This window comes from Buteo buteo, chromosome 6 (assembly GCF_964188355.1).
Source record: "Buteo buteo chromosome 6, bButBut1.hap1.1, whole genome shotgun sequence".
Taxonomy (NCBI): domain Eukaryota; kingdom Metazoa; phylum Chordata; class Aves; order Accipitriformes; family Accipitridae; genus Buteo; species Buteo buteo.
In genome coordinates, this window is record NC_134176.1 from 27,887,502 (window position 1) to 27,902,245 (window position 14,744).

General features: G+C 37.5%; 1 protein-coding gene across 1 annotated transcript in view; it reads right to left on the reverse strand.

Moving 5' to 3' along the window:
* MIPOL1 (mirror-image polydactyly 1) overlaps nt 1-14,744 on the reverse strand; it is a 195,328-nt gene that overhangs the window by 148,766 nt on the left and 31,818 nt on the right. Inside the window, exon 4 of the mRNA XM_075030253.1 lies at nt 14,638-14,717. Within this exon, the coding sequence (XP_074886354.1) occupies nt 14,638-14,717 (80 nt within the window). The remainder of the gene's footprint in view (nt 1-14,637; nt 14,718-14,744) is intronic.

Here is a 14,744-nt window from a genome sequence, read left to right on the forward strand (position 1 = left end):
ATATATATATATAAAATATATATATATAGTTGCAAATTACGCTTTCACACACTGAAGGGGAAGTGCAACATTTCACTTGCCACAACTTTTCTTTCCCTTCTTCTTGAGGGCATCAACATTTTCTATAAGCCATATATATTTGAACTGCCTCAGGTGAAGTCTGTTGCATTCTGTAGAAGAATTCAAGCACAACGCATCTGTTGCAATAACCAGTAACTATTGCCATGAACTTTTTTTCTTTGTTTGGCATTACTGCACTCTCCTTTGATCCACACTATATGAAAGTTGGAGAAGAAAAACCTTCTCACTCCAGAATGCTAAGAAGATTACATGACATTAGCTACCAAAGTTACACTGGGACAAATCAAAAAAGGGATTCCATCCCTTTAGCATGAAAGTAATCAACTTAATAAGTTTTTCTTCTTTTCACAGTTACCATTTTTTGAATTTGCTGCTTTTAGTGCCATTACTTAAAAAGAGTTCACAGAGCCATTGCAATTGGAAGGGACCACTGGAGATCATCCCTGCTCAAGCAGGGTCACCTACAGCAGGTTGCCCAGGACCACATCCAAAGGGCTTTTGAATAGCTCCACAAGCAGAGACTTGACAACCGCTCTAGGCAGCCTGTGCCAGTGTTAGATCACCCTCATAGTAAAAAATTGTTGCCTTGAATTCAGATGGAATTTCATGTGTTTTAATCTGTGCTTGTTGACTCTTGTCCTGTCAACGGGTACTACCAAAAAGAGTCTAGCTTCTTCTTCTTCATTCCCTTCCATTAGGTATCATTCATATTGATAAGATCCACTCCCCCAAGCCTTCCCTTCTTGAGGCTCAGTCTCAGCTCTCAGCCTTTCCTCATACATAAGATGCTCCAGTCCCTTTGTGGCTCTCTGCTGAACTTGCTCCAGTAAGTCCATCTCTTTCTTGTACTAGGGAGCTCAGAACTGGACTTGACACTCTAGATGTGACCTCATCAGTGCTGAGCAGAGAGAACAGATCACCTTCCTCGATCTGCTGGCAATGCTTTTCCTAATGCAGCCTGGGATGCTGTCGGCCATCCTTGCCATGAGGGCACATTGCTGGCTTATGCTTAACTTGCTGTCCACCAGGATCCTGATCCCTTTCTGTAGAGCTGCTTTCTAGCCAGTTGGTGCCCAGCATGTACAGTTACATGAGATTATTCCTGGCCAGGTGCAGGGCTTCACATTTCCCCTTGCTGAACTTCATGAGGTTCCTCTCTGCCCTGTTCTCCAGCCTGTCGAGGTCCCTCTGAATAGCAGCATAACCCTCTGGTGTATCAGCTACTCCTCACAGTTTTGTATCATCATCAAACTTGCTGAGGGTATACTCTGCTCCCTCATCCAGATCATTAATGAAGACCATGAACAGGATTGGATCCATTTTGACTCTGGGAGTACACCACTAGTGACTTGCCTCCTACTGGACTTTGTGTCCTACTGGACTGGACTGATCAATCACCATCTGGGCGCAGACATTCAGCCAGTTTTCAATCAACCTCACTGTTTACTTATTTAACCCATACTTTGCTTCTCTATTAGGATGTTATAGGACACAGAGTCCAAAGCCTTACTCAAATTCAAGGAAAACAACATCCTGCTTGATACATACTTTATTTTCTGCTTGTCAGGATAGACCATTTTTAAGCTTGGATGAGGTAATCCTTGAATATCAACCAGCTCTCTTGGATCCCTCTTCTTTCCAGTACTGTATCCTATGGGATTCTTCCAAGCAGATCTCTGAGGAGGTCAAAGTTTATTCTCCTAAAGTCCACAGCTGAGGTCCTGCTTTTTGTCCTGCTTCCTCCTCTCAGGATCCTAAACTCCACCACCTCATGGTAACTGCAGCCAAGGCTGCCCCCCAACTTTGACATTTGACTTGTTTGTAAGTATCAGGTCCAGCAGAGCACCTCTCCTTGTTGGCACCTCAATCATTTGTGTCAGGAAGTTGTCATCAGTAGGCTCCAGAAATCTCCTAGACCACTTGTGCGCTGCTGTTGTCCTTCCAGCAGATTATCAGTGTTGTTGTAGTCCCCCATGAGGACCAGGACCTGTGAACATGAGGCTTCTTCCAGTTGTCTGAACAATGCCTCTCCTCTACTTCACCCAGTCCTCCTCCATGCTCTTCCCTCTTACTGGCAGGATCAAGGATAACACCACCGGGGTCCCCACACCCTTGACCACCACCCCCAGAGCCACATAGTCACATGTAATACTTCCCAGGTCACCCCAACAGTATCATTGGTGCCTATGTGGAAGAGCAGCAGGGGCTAACAGAGGGTCAGATGAGCCTCAGCAGCCTCTTTATAACTTCCTGAATATGAGCTCCCAAGAAGCAGCAAAGCTCTCTAGACAGGTCAAGTAAGCAGACAGATTTTTTTTAATTTTTTTTTTTTTTTTTTTTAAAAACAGAATGAAGTAAACATGTCTGCATGATGAGGTAAACATCTGCATTAGCAGCTGAACTTCAGGCTAAATCCTTAGGCCATGTCAAGATATGGATTTTTATGCCTTCAACCATAAGTTAGAGCAGCTGGAAAAAAAAGAATTTAGAATGGGACTAGACCTGTGTTGGCATTTATTAATGCTAATGCTGCTTCTTCAAGCAACTTACATTTGCAGCACACCTTTTCATCCAGATTCAATTCCCTCAAGCACATGGGTAAGACTAAGCAGCATCACAGCAAGCCTGTACGTGGCATTCCTGCAAACGTTAGGTGAAACACAGAGGGTCTGTTTTTTTCCCTAGTGGCTTTGTAAGAGAGAAGATGATGGCAGCCTCCTCCACTCAGAATTGGAAGCGCTCTGCCCAAGGGCATTAAGGTTAGAGGTTTTTACTTGTTTAATAAAGCTGCAATGCATTTTTTTAGTCAATATGCTAAATTTGTCAGTAGAATACTTTGGGGAAGACATTTTGAACACTGTCAGATCAATGGGCATAGCAACTTCTTTATTTTTAAAACCACTTTATTCTGCATATAGCCCATGACCCCCCACCCCAAGTAATTTAGGCCTTGGTACATGGTAGCTTGTCTTGCTGTTAAACTAAGTGGCAATATTAATCAATGCGCTTCAGTGCTTTTCCTCATGCCTCCTACAAATTGTATTGTGCGCTAATTACCAATGCTGCAGAGACACACTGGGGAGTAAGTAGCATTTGCAATAATCAGGCTGCACAAGGAACATCAGAGAAAGCATAAAACTGCCTTGCAAGCTTTGCAAAAAGTGCTGTAGTTTTCATTAAGTGGTATCACCACCATTGATTCTGGTTCTTGAGTACACTAAACAACTTATTTTCCATATAAAATAGAACAAGTTCAGTAGCCCAGATTAATATTTCACTATAGGGAGAAGCTGAACAGCTGATCTGTATGTATTTATCTTGAATGAATAGCTTGTTCACATTGAGGGGAAGAAAAGCAAATGTTAGGAAGAAGGAATATAAAGACACTAGAATTAAAGCTGGGAATTGATTGTGAGGGACGTAAGGGGAAGATAAGGCTGTCATGGCTTGAAATAGTAAAGGCAGAACAGAATTCAATGTTGTTAAGCTGGGAGTGGTTAAAAGTCAAGTAAAAGCATGGAGCCAAACACATTTTGAAGGCAGCCACTATTCCTCATAGCTTCTTCTTAGAAGCGGGGGATTGGCACTGAGATTAGGGAAAGCACAGCGTTAGAGAATCCTGTACTGACACTGATAATACAGAAAGAAGTGTTGAAGATGTAAGTGCACAGAAGATGTAAGTACACAGAAGGTGCAGATTCACCTGGAAGGCTAAGAAGGCAGTAGCTTCTCTTGTTATACCGCTCAGCATATTCAGCAGTCCCGTCATCCAGCAGAAGCTGGGTGGGCACCTCCTTCCCTGTTTATAGTCTTTCAGCACCCCACTAGCCACTCTGATCAGCTCAGAGGTTTGCAGGGGATCTCTGCAGAATAACAATAAAGGAAAACAAACAAAACACAACGGAACATGCATGCAGCACTGCAAAATACACAGTTGGCAACAGATCTGCCTGCAGATGAGTATGGGGACACTGGAAGCCCTTGGTGCTCCAAACCAGCTTCAAGTGTAATAGTACTTACTGCTTGCTACCTATAGCTTCCCAGTATTTGTTTTAAGCTGGTCTGTAGCACAAACAAAGCATTTTCTCATCTGTCTGCAAAAGACTGCATGAATGAACCCTTAGAGGGATGGCAGTAAGAAGCAGAAGAGGAAAAAGAGCAAAACCAGGAAGGAAGAGAATGAGCCATACACACACTGGGAGCATGAGCAAAGCTGACTGCAAACTCAGTAGCTTACTCTTCCTACGTGATGCTGCCAGATTAAAAACATTTTAAAAAATGCAGAACATTTGAGGAACTAACTGCAACCTCAATTACTAAAAGCTTCTAAAATTCAGTGATTGATAAACACTAATTTACTGTTAATCATGTATTTTATCTTCTCAGTCTAAAAACAACACAGCTTCAATTTCTCTGTTTTGTGTGTGTGTGTGTGTTTGTACAATACCAAAAACTTTGAATTTCAAACACCAAGAGGGAATACTCACTATCTAACAAAACTATCGAAGCAGAGAGCCACCCTGCCCCTATACCAAACTAACCTATTCCCACTGGAATAAAAGGACAACTTACTACAGTTTAAAAATACTTGCTCTTGCCCCTAAGTGCAAACCACACATCTACTTCAACTTGCTGCAATAACTGTCAAGTGTGTAAGACCATTACTTGAGAACTTCACTTTCTTTTCATTTTCACTAGACTAATTGCTATTTTTTATTATTGACATTCAAATTATCTAGATTTTTTTGTAAGTTAATAATATTACAAACATTTCTGAAAACATAATTTCTGGGCATGTGTGTATGACCATACACACACATCTGCAAGTGTTCTAACAAGTTGTTAAGACAAGACAGCTGCTGCATTAATAAAAAGCAGTTTTAATAGCTTCACGTGAAAAATGAATTATGAGATTGTCTTAAATTCATAACATCTAATCCCACTGGACTTGAATTCTTAGATATATATAATAAATAACTAGAAATTAAATATTTAAGTCTAATGAAAAACTTGAACCTGATAGCCACTAACTTTTCAAGCTATGCAAATGAAATTAGTACTATGGCTGAATATTCCTTCATGAGCTGAAAATGATGAGTCAGCCTTTCTGTCAAAGACAAACATTCATTTACTCAGCTGTATAACTACTGGAATGTCTACCAAACAGAATGACTGTGAAAGACCCAGATTGCTCAACAGTTCACCCCTTACTGAATGATTAAAAGGCATAAATCCTGAAAATGAGTGGGAAACCAAAATTAAAGGATTTTATATGCATAAATATGCAAAGAATGAAAATTAAGCTAGTGGAAGAAATCTGATCCTATTGCCTGCCACTAGTGGAAGGAAAAGAGTTGGTTTGTTTTATGCATTTTCAGAATGCCTGTTATTTCGTTTTTCATTCGTATTTGAGTTGACACAGATGCAACATACATGATTTACATGCATATCTCAAAGGGTGTTCATTATTTTTAACTTTTTCCTCACTGTTTTATCTTTCCCACAATCTGCAAACAAGTTTTTGGAGTTAATCCCAAGAAAAGATGCTGTATTTAATTTTCAAGAAGAAAGTAACGCTTGTTTCTGGAAAGCTATTACAAAAGCTCAGTCTAAAAAGTACAAGGTCAATATACATTTTTGCCCAAACAAATAAACAAGAAAAAGTGCAGCTATACTCATCTTTGGACTTACTACAGATTTACTTACGTTAGCAATTATTTATGCCCCTTCAGTGCAGTGTAGTATACTGAGAAACAATAAGCTGCAACCAACAGCAAATAGTTGTCCCTTCATGACAGACTTTTTCTAACATTTAAAGAAAACTGGGCACACTTTAAGATGATTATTCAGTAGGACTCTAAGATCTGACTAAAGCACTTCCGTGGCATGGCAGAATGGCAGTCATAAGAACCTGATAATAAGTGAAGGCTGAGCTCAGGAGTGGTTTTGTAATACAAAGCTAATTCCTTTTATTTCTCAGTGCTCTGCCCAGCCAAAATTCCACATATAGCCAGCCAAGCCCTTGGCAGTAACAAAGAGGAAATTGCCACCTAGATGCATTGTACTCAATGCCCTAACAATACATAACTGTGGGCCCTGCTGAGAGCACCATGGGTCAACAAAGAAGAATAAGGACAATCAACTTACTTTTAAGTAATTCTTACTCAGAAGGGTCCTGGATTTTACACTGAGATGGGGTATCTGCTCTTATTTCAAGAAACAAATGACAGAGGTTCACTGAAATAAGCCTTGAAAACAACATTTTCTGGAAACTCTCACATATGTAAGGGATGCATAAGCACTGTGATAGCAATTTTAAAGCCAACAAGATTGAGGCACACAGTAATGAAGTAACTGGATCGAGGTCATTGAGCAAGCCACGGCAGAAGTAAAGCTGCAAAAGCCCAAGGTGCTGTATCCATGGGGTATCCTGGAGCCTGTGCTACCTCACTGGTGGCCCTTCCTGCTCCTGCCTCCTCCTCAGAGACCTCAAATTCTTCTCTCCTATCAGAGAGGCTTTAGCAACTAATTTCAATTGGACTTCAAGAAAAAAAAATACCATTTTTACTTAGGAATGATAAAGTAACATTTATACAATCAAAAATATAAGAGAAATTTCAAATAACTAAATTGGTATCCTTCCACACTCCTTTATGATGATAGTTTTCCTTCACAATAGCAGACTACAGTACTTCTGTATTAGAAGGCAGATGTGCAGTGTATAGTATATACAAACTTCCTGTAATTTCAATAGTAGGCAGAAGAAATTAATTTTTTTTTTTTTTTACATTGACTACCTTTCTAATACAGAGAACTTCCAAACAATTAAAACTGTTTCAGAAGTCAGTCAGGCTAACAGAACAATACAATTCAAATGCTCAACCTCTGGCTACAGCTAAGTGTTTAAGTTGTCCAAAATCATGATCAGAGAGAACAACGTATTCTTATTGGAACTTTATTGAGAAAGTTCTCTGCAAATGAAGTAAGAAAAACAGAAGTTATATTTTGCATTAATGTCTTAGTTTGCTATATATCCCATGAGACACACACACACAAGAGGCTTGAAAATATTTTGTCTGCTAAAATACAGACAAAACTCAGAAGTTTAATGGTTCATTTTTCTTAAAGGAATCTAAAGAGAACAGTGAATTCATTCTGTGTTAGCAATTTAAGCAAGGGGACATCTGTGTTACTTTGAATGCTTCTTTATTCACCTGTACTTGTGTGGAACCCTGGCAACACCCTTCATAAAGAAATAAATTGAGAAGGAGATTAAGAACAGTTGGAGTTATTCTGGCACAGGCAATTTTTTTAAAATTCTCCAAGAATTCTGATTATTTTAGTAATGATGTTTCCCTTGCCTGTCTCTCTCACTAAGTCTTTTGCCCTCCTATTTTGCATCTAAACAGCAATTGTGTATAAACTGGTGAATATTTAAAACAGAGTAAGGCTTCTAAGTCTTAAAATACGTGGCCAATCATTTTGGTATTCACTGCAGTTAATCGTGATGCATTTATTAATGTGTAAATATCAGACATTTCCTTTGGCATTCCACTCTCCATTTGCAATTCATTAACATATTGTTATTTTAAAATATTAGTCTCTGAGAAGACACCAGATTTTCACTGGATCGGTCTCACACGTGAAAAAGCATTTTTATATTCCGAATGCATCAAAACAGCAGAATCTCTAGGCAGATAGTAAGTGGGATTCACTGAAACACAATGTTAGTTCTAATGGATGGATGATTGTGTTTGGTCTTTTGAAACTTTGAAGTATAGGTAAGTCTTGATCACACAAATTAATAAATCCTAAAGCTGGAGTTAACAATAACCATTACACCCAAATTCTGCAGCTTAGCCCAGCCAATTTTTCAAAAGGTCAGGTTGTGAACTGGAGAAGATCAGGGAGGTCCACCGCATAGCTTTGTTGCCAGGCATCTCTCGTCTGGATTGTTGCAGGCATTTATTAGTATTCGTCAGCAGACTCAACAAAGCAAACAAGAAATTCAAGCACGAATAATAAAATGAAATGCTGCTATATAACCCTTTGTCATTCAGCAAATATGGGACTTTTTAGCTACATTGTTCCTAAACCTGGGTTACTACTTTAATTTTTCTCCACAGTGCTGACTGAATGAGTATGCATGTGTGTTAAATGCAGAGCTCCCTTAACAACTGCAGGACTGCCATTTAATCTGTTGGTAGATGGACCATTTCCTGTGGGAACTCTAGCTATGATTTCCAGATCCACCAAATAAATCTCAGATTAAGATTCCAAATGAAACCTGCCTTTGGCAGATAAAAAATGTCAAGATGGATATAAACAGTAAAATTATAAATTATCTAGGTGTTGCACGATGACTTGATGTGCGTTTTTTGTTTACACTTTCCCCGATATCACAACTATACAAGGCATTCATCAAATGTCACACTTTCATAATATTGGAGGCATCATTAAAACTGTTTGGCTAAGGACCTTGAAGTGTTTAAGCAGTAGCTCAAAAGTATATTTGTGCAAAGTAGAAGAATAAATTTACATATCAGCAGCAGCTCATAAGGGATGGGTAAATATTCTGTTTATCTCTCATTGTAATTCAGGTTAGTTTAAATACAGGGTTTCAGGATATCATTACAGCCTATATGGAGTTATTACATAATTTCCAAACATAGTATCTGCTAGAGTTTTACTAAGCGTGCTGTGTTTATATTTTCTAAACCAGCTAAAAACAAAGTAAACCCTCCCACCCCATTTTTCTTTTGCTATTGTCATACCAGACAATTGCTTTTCACATATAACCCCTTCCATTATCTAAATCTTAATGATCCAGAACTCCCTTTTATCTAGACAGGGTCATGTTTCCTGATGCCCATTAATTATAGTGAAAATTGTCTTATCCAAACGTACTCAACCTCCCCTACCATAAACAAACAACTAAGGCTTTGCTGAAATAGAGTTCTAAACAAAATCCCAGAAAACTACAGCTTTAGAAGTGAAGAAAAATATTGTCATTTTAAGCGTCCGACATAAAAGAAAAGTCACTCTGCATAATGTGCCAGCAAGACACCTTGCCCACGCATCCTTCACTCCGAGTAAGTGGTCTACTAAAGATGCAAGTGAACTTTCAGATAAGAGTCTCCAATAAACTCCCTGGAGAACCTTTTTTTAATAAATTTTTTGTTTATGTCTTTGTTCTGAACTTGAGCTTTATTCTAGTTATTAAAATAGAAGCAAAGAAGGTTTCTAAAGAAGAAAATAACCAAATTCCTCTTGCACTTGTGCTAGGTCTTCTAAAGCTCTTTCTGAAGCACTACATAAAAATTACTGTGGTAATAAGTGTTGCTCTCCCTGAAGCACATTTCAAGACATTCTTAAGTTAGCTGCACTCATACTTTAAAAACTTAAGCGATTCAAAGTGCAATACTTCAAGGCGTGCATTCTCTCCATCTTTAGTGCTTGCAGTACTTGGTGCAGATAAGGCACTACGCATTTTCAGTGTACTGTAAAGGGTCTAACAAAACGATATCCACAACACTCCAGTGAGTCAGGCAGATACTGGACACTTAATTGTGCTTCTGATGAGGAGTCTTTCTGCATGCAGTCTGGCCAGAAATGCACTGTATTTAACCATTCAAAATGGTCAAGGAAAGAAATGGGATGGAAAAAGGACAGATGAGAATCTATACACACGAAAGGGTGATTATATTTACAGGAAAGACCAGACAGTATTTCATTTTTCAGTTATCATTAGCTCCTTTTTATCTTCAAAGTCAAGGCACACTATTCCCTCTTTTTCCATGCAAAATGTTTTCTTCATCTTCCATATTTAGTGTTGCTCAACAGTTACTAGCCACTCTTCCTATGTTTGACTCATGCAAGATCATCCTCTGAACCTGTCTTCTACCTCCTATACTGTGCAGAGAAACCTGCAACTAGCCTTGCCACTTTGCAAGGGGATCTCTGACAGCTAGCACACAGTGAGTTCGATGCTGAAAGCACAGCACACATGGAATTCCGACACTAATCAATTGAGCCATGTGCGTGAAGAGGACTCTGCCTCTCTGCATATCACGTAGATTCTTCTGCATACACACCCATGCAATATCCAGGTCTTCTTTCTTTCCCAGGTAAACAGCACTCCTTATTGCTAAAAGAGGGAAGGAGAGGAAGAACAGGCTTATAGTATCTCCTGTTGAGGCATGTAAAAGAAACAGACCAATATGACAAGTATCATTTATTCTGCTTCTACTACAGCCTTGGATGAAGGGCTTGAGATTTACTTTAGAGTGTTTACAGCTGTAATGTCCTGGAGAAAGGGGAGGCAGCACCTTTACAATTAGTTGCTTTTTGACCCAACTAGAGCATCAGGTGAAAAATCTTTACACCACCACATTACTCTCAAAGCTTTCTTTACCCCTTCATCTTTGTATGTGTGTTAGTGTGTGTTCAAGTCACACAATAAAATTCCAGACAAAAAGTCTTGTCCTTGTAATTACTATTACAAAACCAAACCTACAAAAAAGTACATTAAAATCATTACACAACTAGAAAAAAACTTACTACTTCTGATAAATAGTCGACAAATAGATGGTGAGGAACAGGAATTTCATGTCTAGGAAGTTAGCAAAAAAACATGATTCATTTTACTTAACCTATGCATATGACTGTACATTGCCTCAATTACCATGAATGCAAAAGGGACAGCTAACAATTAATGGAATTTATAAATGGGAGTAAATAAATGCAAAAATATTTCTAGAGAGGTTTTATTGCCTGAATATTATTCACTACACAGCAAAAGAACTAAAGAGTATTTTTGTAAGCAATACAAACGTATATACACACCATGACCATGACAACACAAAGCAAGCTATGGCCAGATTCTTAACAGAATGCGTTCATGCAAGACCAATGCATGCACAAACACACAATGCAATTAACACAACTGTCTATGAGTAAGCTTATCACATGCACATGTGTCTGAGCAGCTATGTATACATAACTTGTTCATTAGGTTTGCATATCTGTTTTCTTCTTCTTTTTTTCCTGAAGGGATCAGGACCGGAAAACAATAGCTCACCACCAGATAAAACAGTTACTTTTCAAATTTCCCTGCACAAGCTGATTCTGCAGTTCTGTTCCAATCTACATTATCACATCTCTTTAAAGCTAGAGTCTCCTCTGAACTACAGTTTCCAGATATGCAATTTAAAGTATTTTTACAGGCCACACAAACATTCTTTTGAAGGATAGCAAGTTACAGTGAAAGTGTCTATATGGATTATAACTAAGAGTTGACTTTGAATTCTTACAGGTGAAATTGGTTCATTGACTTACATTTCAATATGTGCTTCAAGTAGTGGTTTAAAAATACATATATATATTTATTTCTATGCTTGAAAAATATAATAACCACCTTTTAAGGAAGCAAACCACTTTGCCATTAAAAATAATCCATCTATTACCTAGTTTCAGGAAATTCCAAATAATAATTATACAATGCTTTCCATTTTGGAGTCAGCAAAATTATAATTTTGTTGTCAAAACAGACCAAACAGTAATTGCTATTCTAAGGCTTCACCTAATTTCTGCCGTGTCCTTAAAAATCCTAGATGCTCATGCTCAGAAGTATGACACAAGCTAAAACATTACAATACTGAAAGACTATATAATACAGAACAAGTATACCTGCACCCATTCAAACATGGTACATGATACAAGTCAAATGAGACACAAATTTAACTCCAGTATTTGCACACTCACCGCTTTCCTATCCTGCTAAGTCTTTTGGAAAATTGACATATCAAGTACTGAATGTATACTTAAGTATGAAAAGCACCTAATTTCAGGTTCCCTCTTGTGTCTTGTGTATTAATGTTTGTGCAGTTTTTGTCATGCATGTAAACCCTACTAAAGTAACAACTCCACCCGGGTGCAATGTGCTTCCTCCCACACTGCCACTGCAATGCAAAGATATGCACCTATTTGCCAATATAAGTTTATTTTTATAATGGACTACCACCCTAGGCTTTCTAGCTTGGATCCTGAATGTTTTTCATCTGGAAATTACACAGTCTTCATTGGCCTGCTGCCAATGCTCTTGATTCATTTCTCTCTAAGAAAGCTTGAGAGAATGTAAAAAGCTACTATCCTCCCGTTAAAAACTAAGTGCTGCGGAGATAAACAGTACATTTAAATTAGATACAAACCCAAAATAATAAGCCTTGCACATAGACTGTTCTTTAACTCTTCCTAATATACCAGAACAGACAGACATATTCCATATATTCCAAACAACACGGAAAGTTAAAAAGAAAATCTCAACTATCAAACACTTCAGATATACTCTTCTTAAACACTGCCTTTCTGTCAAGTATTTTATTTTATAACATCTATTAAAAGGTTACATATTATCCCACATAACTGCCATAAACCTACCACTTCTCTGTGCCTAACATTTTTGCTGGTTTTTTTAAATCCTCATTGCTTGACTGAATTTTCATCTAGTCAGCTGAATTTAATCTCAGACGTGCTTTAACATCCTTATTTTTTGACAAATAATTTAATGTCCAACATTTCAGTATGTTATAAAAGAAAAAAAAATCATTATAGTGTTATTCCAGAAACCGCTTTTAAACTTCCAAGTTACAAGCAAGGAACAACTAGATAGAGTACAGTACCAGCTGCAAAAAGGAAAGATACCACAGATGATAAAGTGGAACACAAAATGATACACACTTCAACACAGGCATTTAAATAGAAGATTGAAAGTTGCTTTGATTTAGTAGTTCAATGAGAAAATGCACCAGAATGTCTATCAAGGGTACACATTGAACATTATGTTGCTGTAATTTATCTACTCACTTTATGATAAGAAAATGTAATTTAATTGTTAATACGCAAATAAAGATTCTAAGAAAAAAAAAAATTCCTCATCCAAACCAGTATGATGACTTCAGATTTAGCCATAATCCCTTTTTTTAACTTCCTTAGGAGTAAAAGCATAAAGAATTATTGGCTTATTAATGACTGATCTAAAAAAAGTGTACAACTTTACTTTTGTCTATACAACAATCTCTATTGGATACACAAATATGTAAGTGTTAGCTTGGATGAAATAGCTTTCTAAACAGCACAAAATATTAACTTAATGCATCAGAAAAATAATACACATTAAACTCAGTAACTAACCAGTTTTTAAAGTATCTGTGAGCAGCAGCAGAATGCCATTTCTTGCAGTTAGACAGAAAATATTTCACAGACAATCAGTTTATGGTATTCACTTGCCTACTTTGGAAAAGTTAACCTTTTGAACCATTCTTAGGGTATGCTGACCCCTAAAGGTCTAAAAATACTAAATCTGATTAAGCCATTACACATTTAAAGTATAAATTGTCAGATTACAATTCTCCACTAATGTTACTCCACCATGATTACTTTTGTTTTCAGAGTATACGATTCAAAAACATTTTAAATTTCACTCAGTAATAGCTCAAAATTCCATGAATTAAAAGGGGTCTACAAGTAGCTTATTTTACACAATAATATAGACAGAAATTCCTTTACATATGTAAGAAATGCATCATCTTCAAGATGGAGTATTTCTTCTTTCTTCTAAACAACAGACTCTTCATGAGAAACTTGACATTTATTAGCTTTTGAGAAATAATACATAGTATAAAATTCAAAAAAAGGAAGTACACAAGATGCTATCAGGCTCTGATATAGGAGGCATCTTTGATGTTGACATACCTATTCAATTTTCTAAAATTTTTTTTTCCATGTACACATAGCCACTTACTGGAAAAAAAACACTTTTATGATGTACTGAAGATCTCCTTGTGTCTTACCCTTTCTTCAATCTACACATTATCATCTAGTCACAAGCCAGTTTCTGGCAATTCTCTTCTGTAAAGTCAGTCAGTCACTAATGAGCTCTCAAACTCAGTGCTTTTTTTTTTTGTTTGTTTTGTTTCTGCCATGAAACATAGAAGAATGTATCTGAGAGCAAAATTTTGGTCATCCAAATAGAAAAAGATCCTTCCATCCTGGTGGAGATGAAAACTCCATGAACCATGGAAGCTCCAAGTTAACCAGGGCCCCCTTTACCTCCAAGCCTACCTTACTGTCTATATTCAGTTGAGGTAATAACCAGAATCTCGTTAATATTAGTAGATGGCTTAATTATACTCTAGCCAGGTGTGAATAGCCAAGAAAGTTACTTTAAGACAGACTTCAGATTTGTTGTTAACCCATTAAGAAAAAAAGTTGGAAAACAGAGTGCAATGTACAGACTAAGAATTTAAATAAGATGTCTCAAAGTTATACAAAAACATTTTCAATACCCAGAAAATAAAAATAAAGCTGATTATTTATATTCCTGTTACCCCAAATGCTTCTAAGAGGCAGTGTGTGGCTGTGGGTTTGGTTGGTAGTTTTTTTTTTTTCTTTTCTTCCAAAGTCAGTCATGTATCAGCAAGAACAACTACATTCCAGTCACTGCCTAGCACTGGTACAACACCTGAGGTTCCTTATTAATATCTTAAAAGTCCTTACCTTTTGACCAGTTCTCCATTTCTTCTTCTGAACTTGTTTGATCTGGCATTGAGTCCAGTTTTTGCTTGAAGATTTCAGAGCTAAAATAAAGCAAACTCTAGATAAAT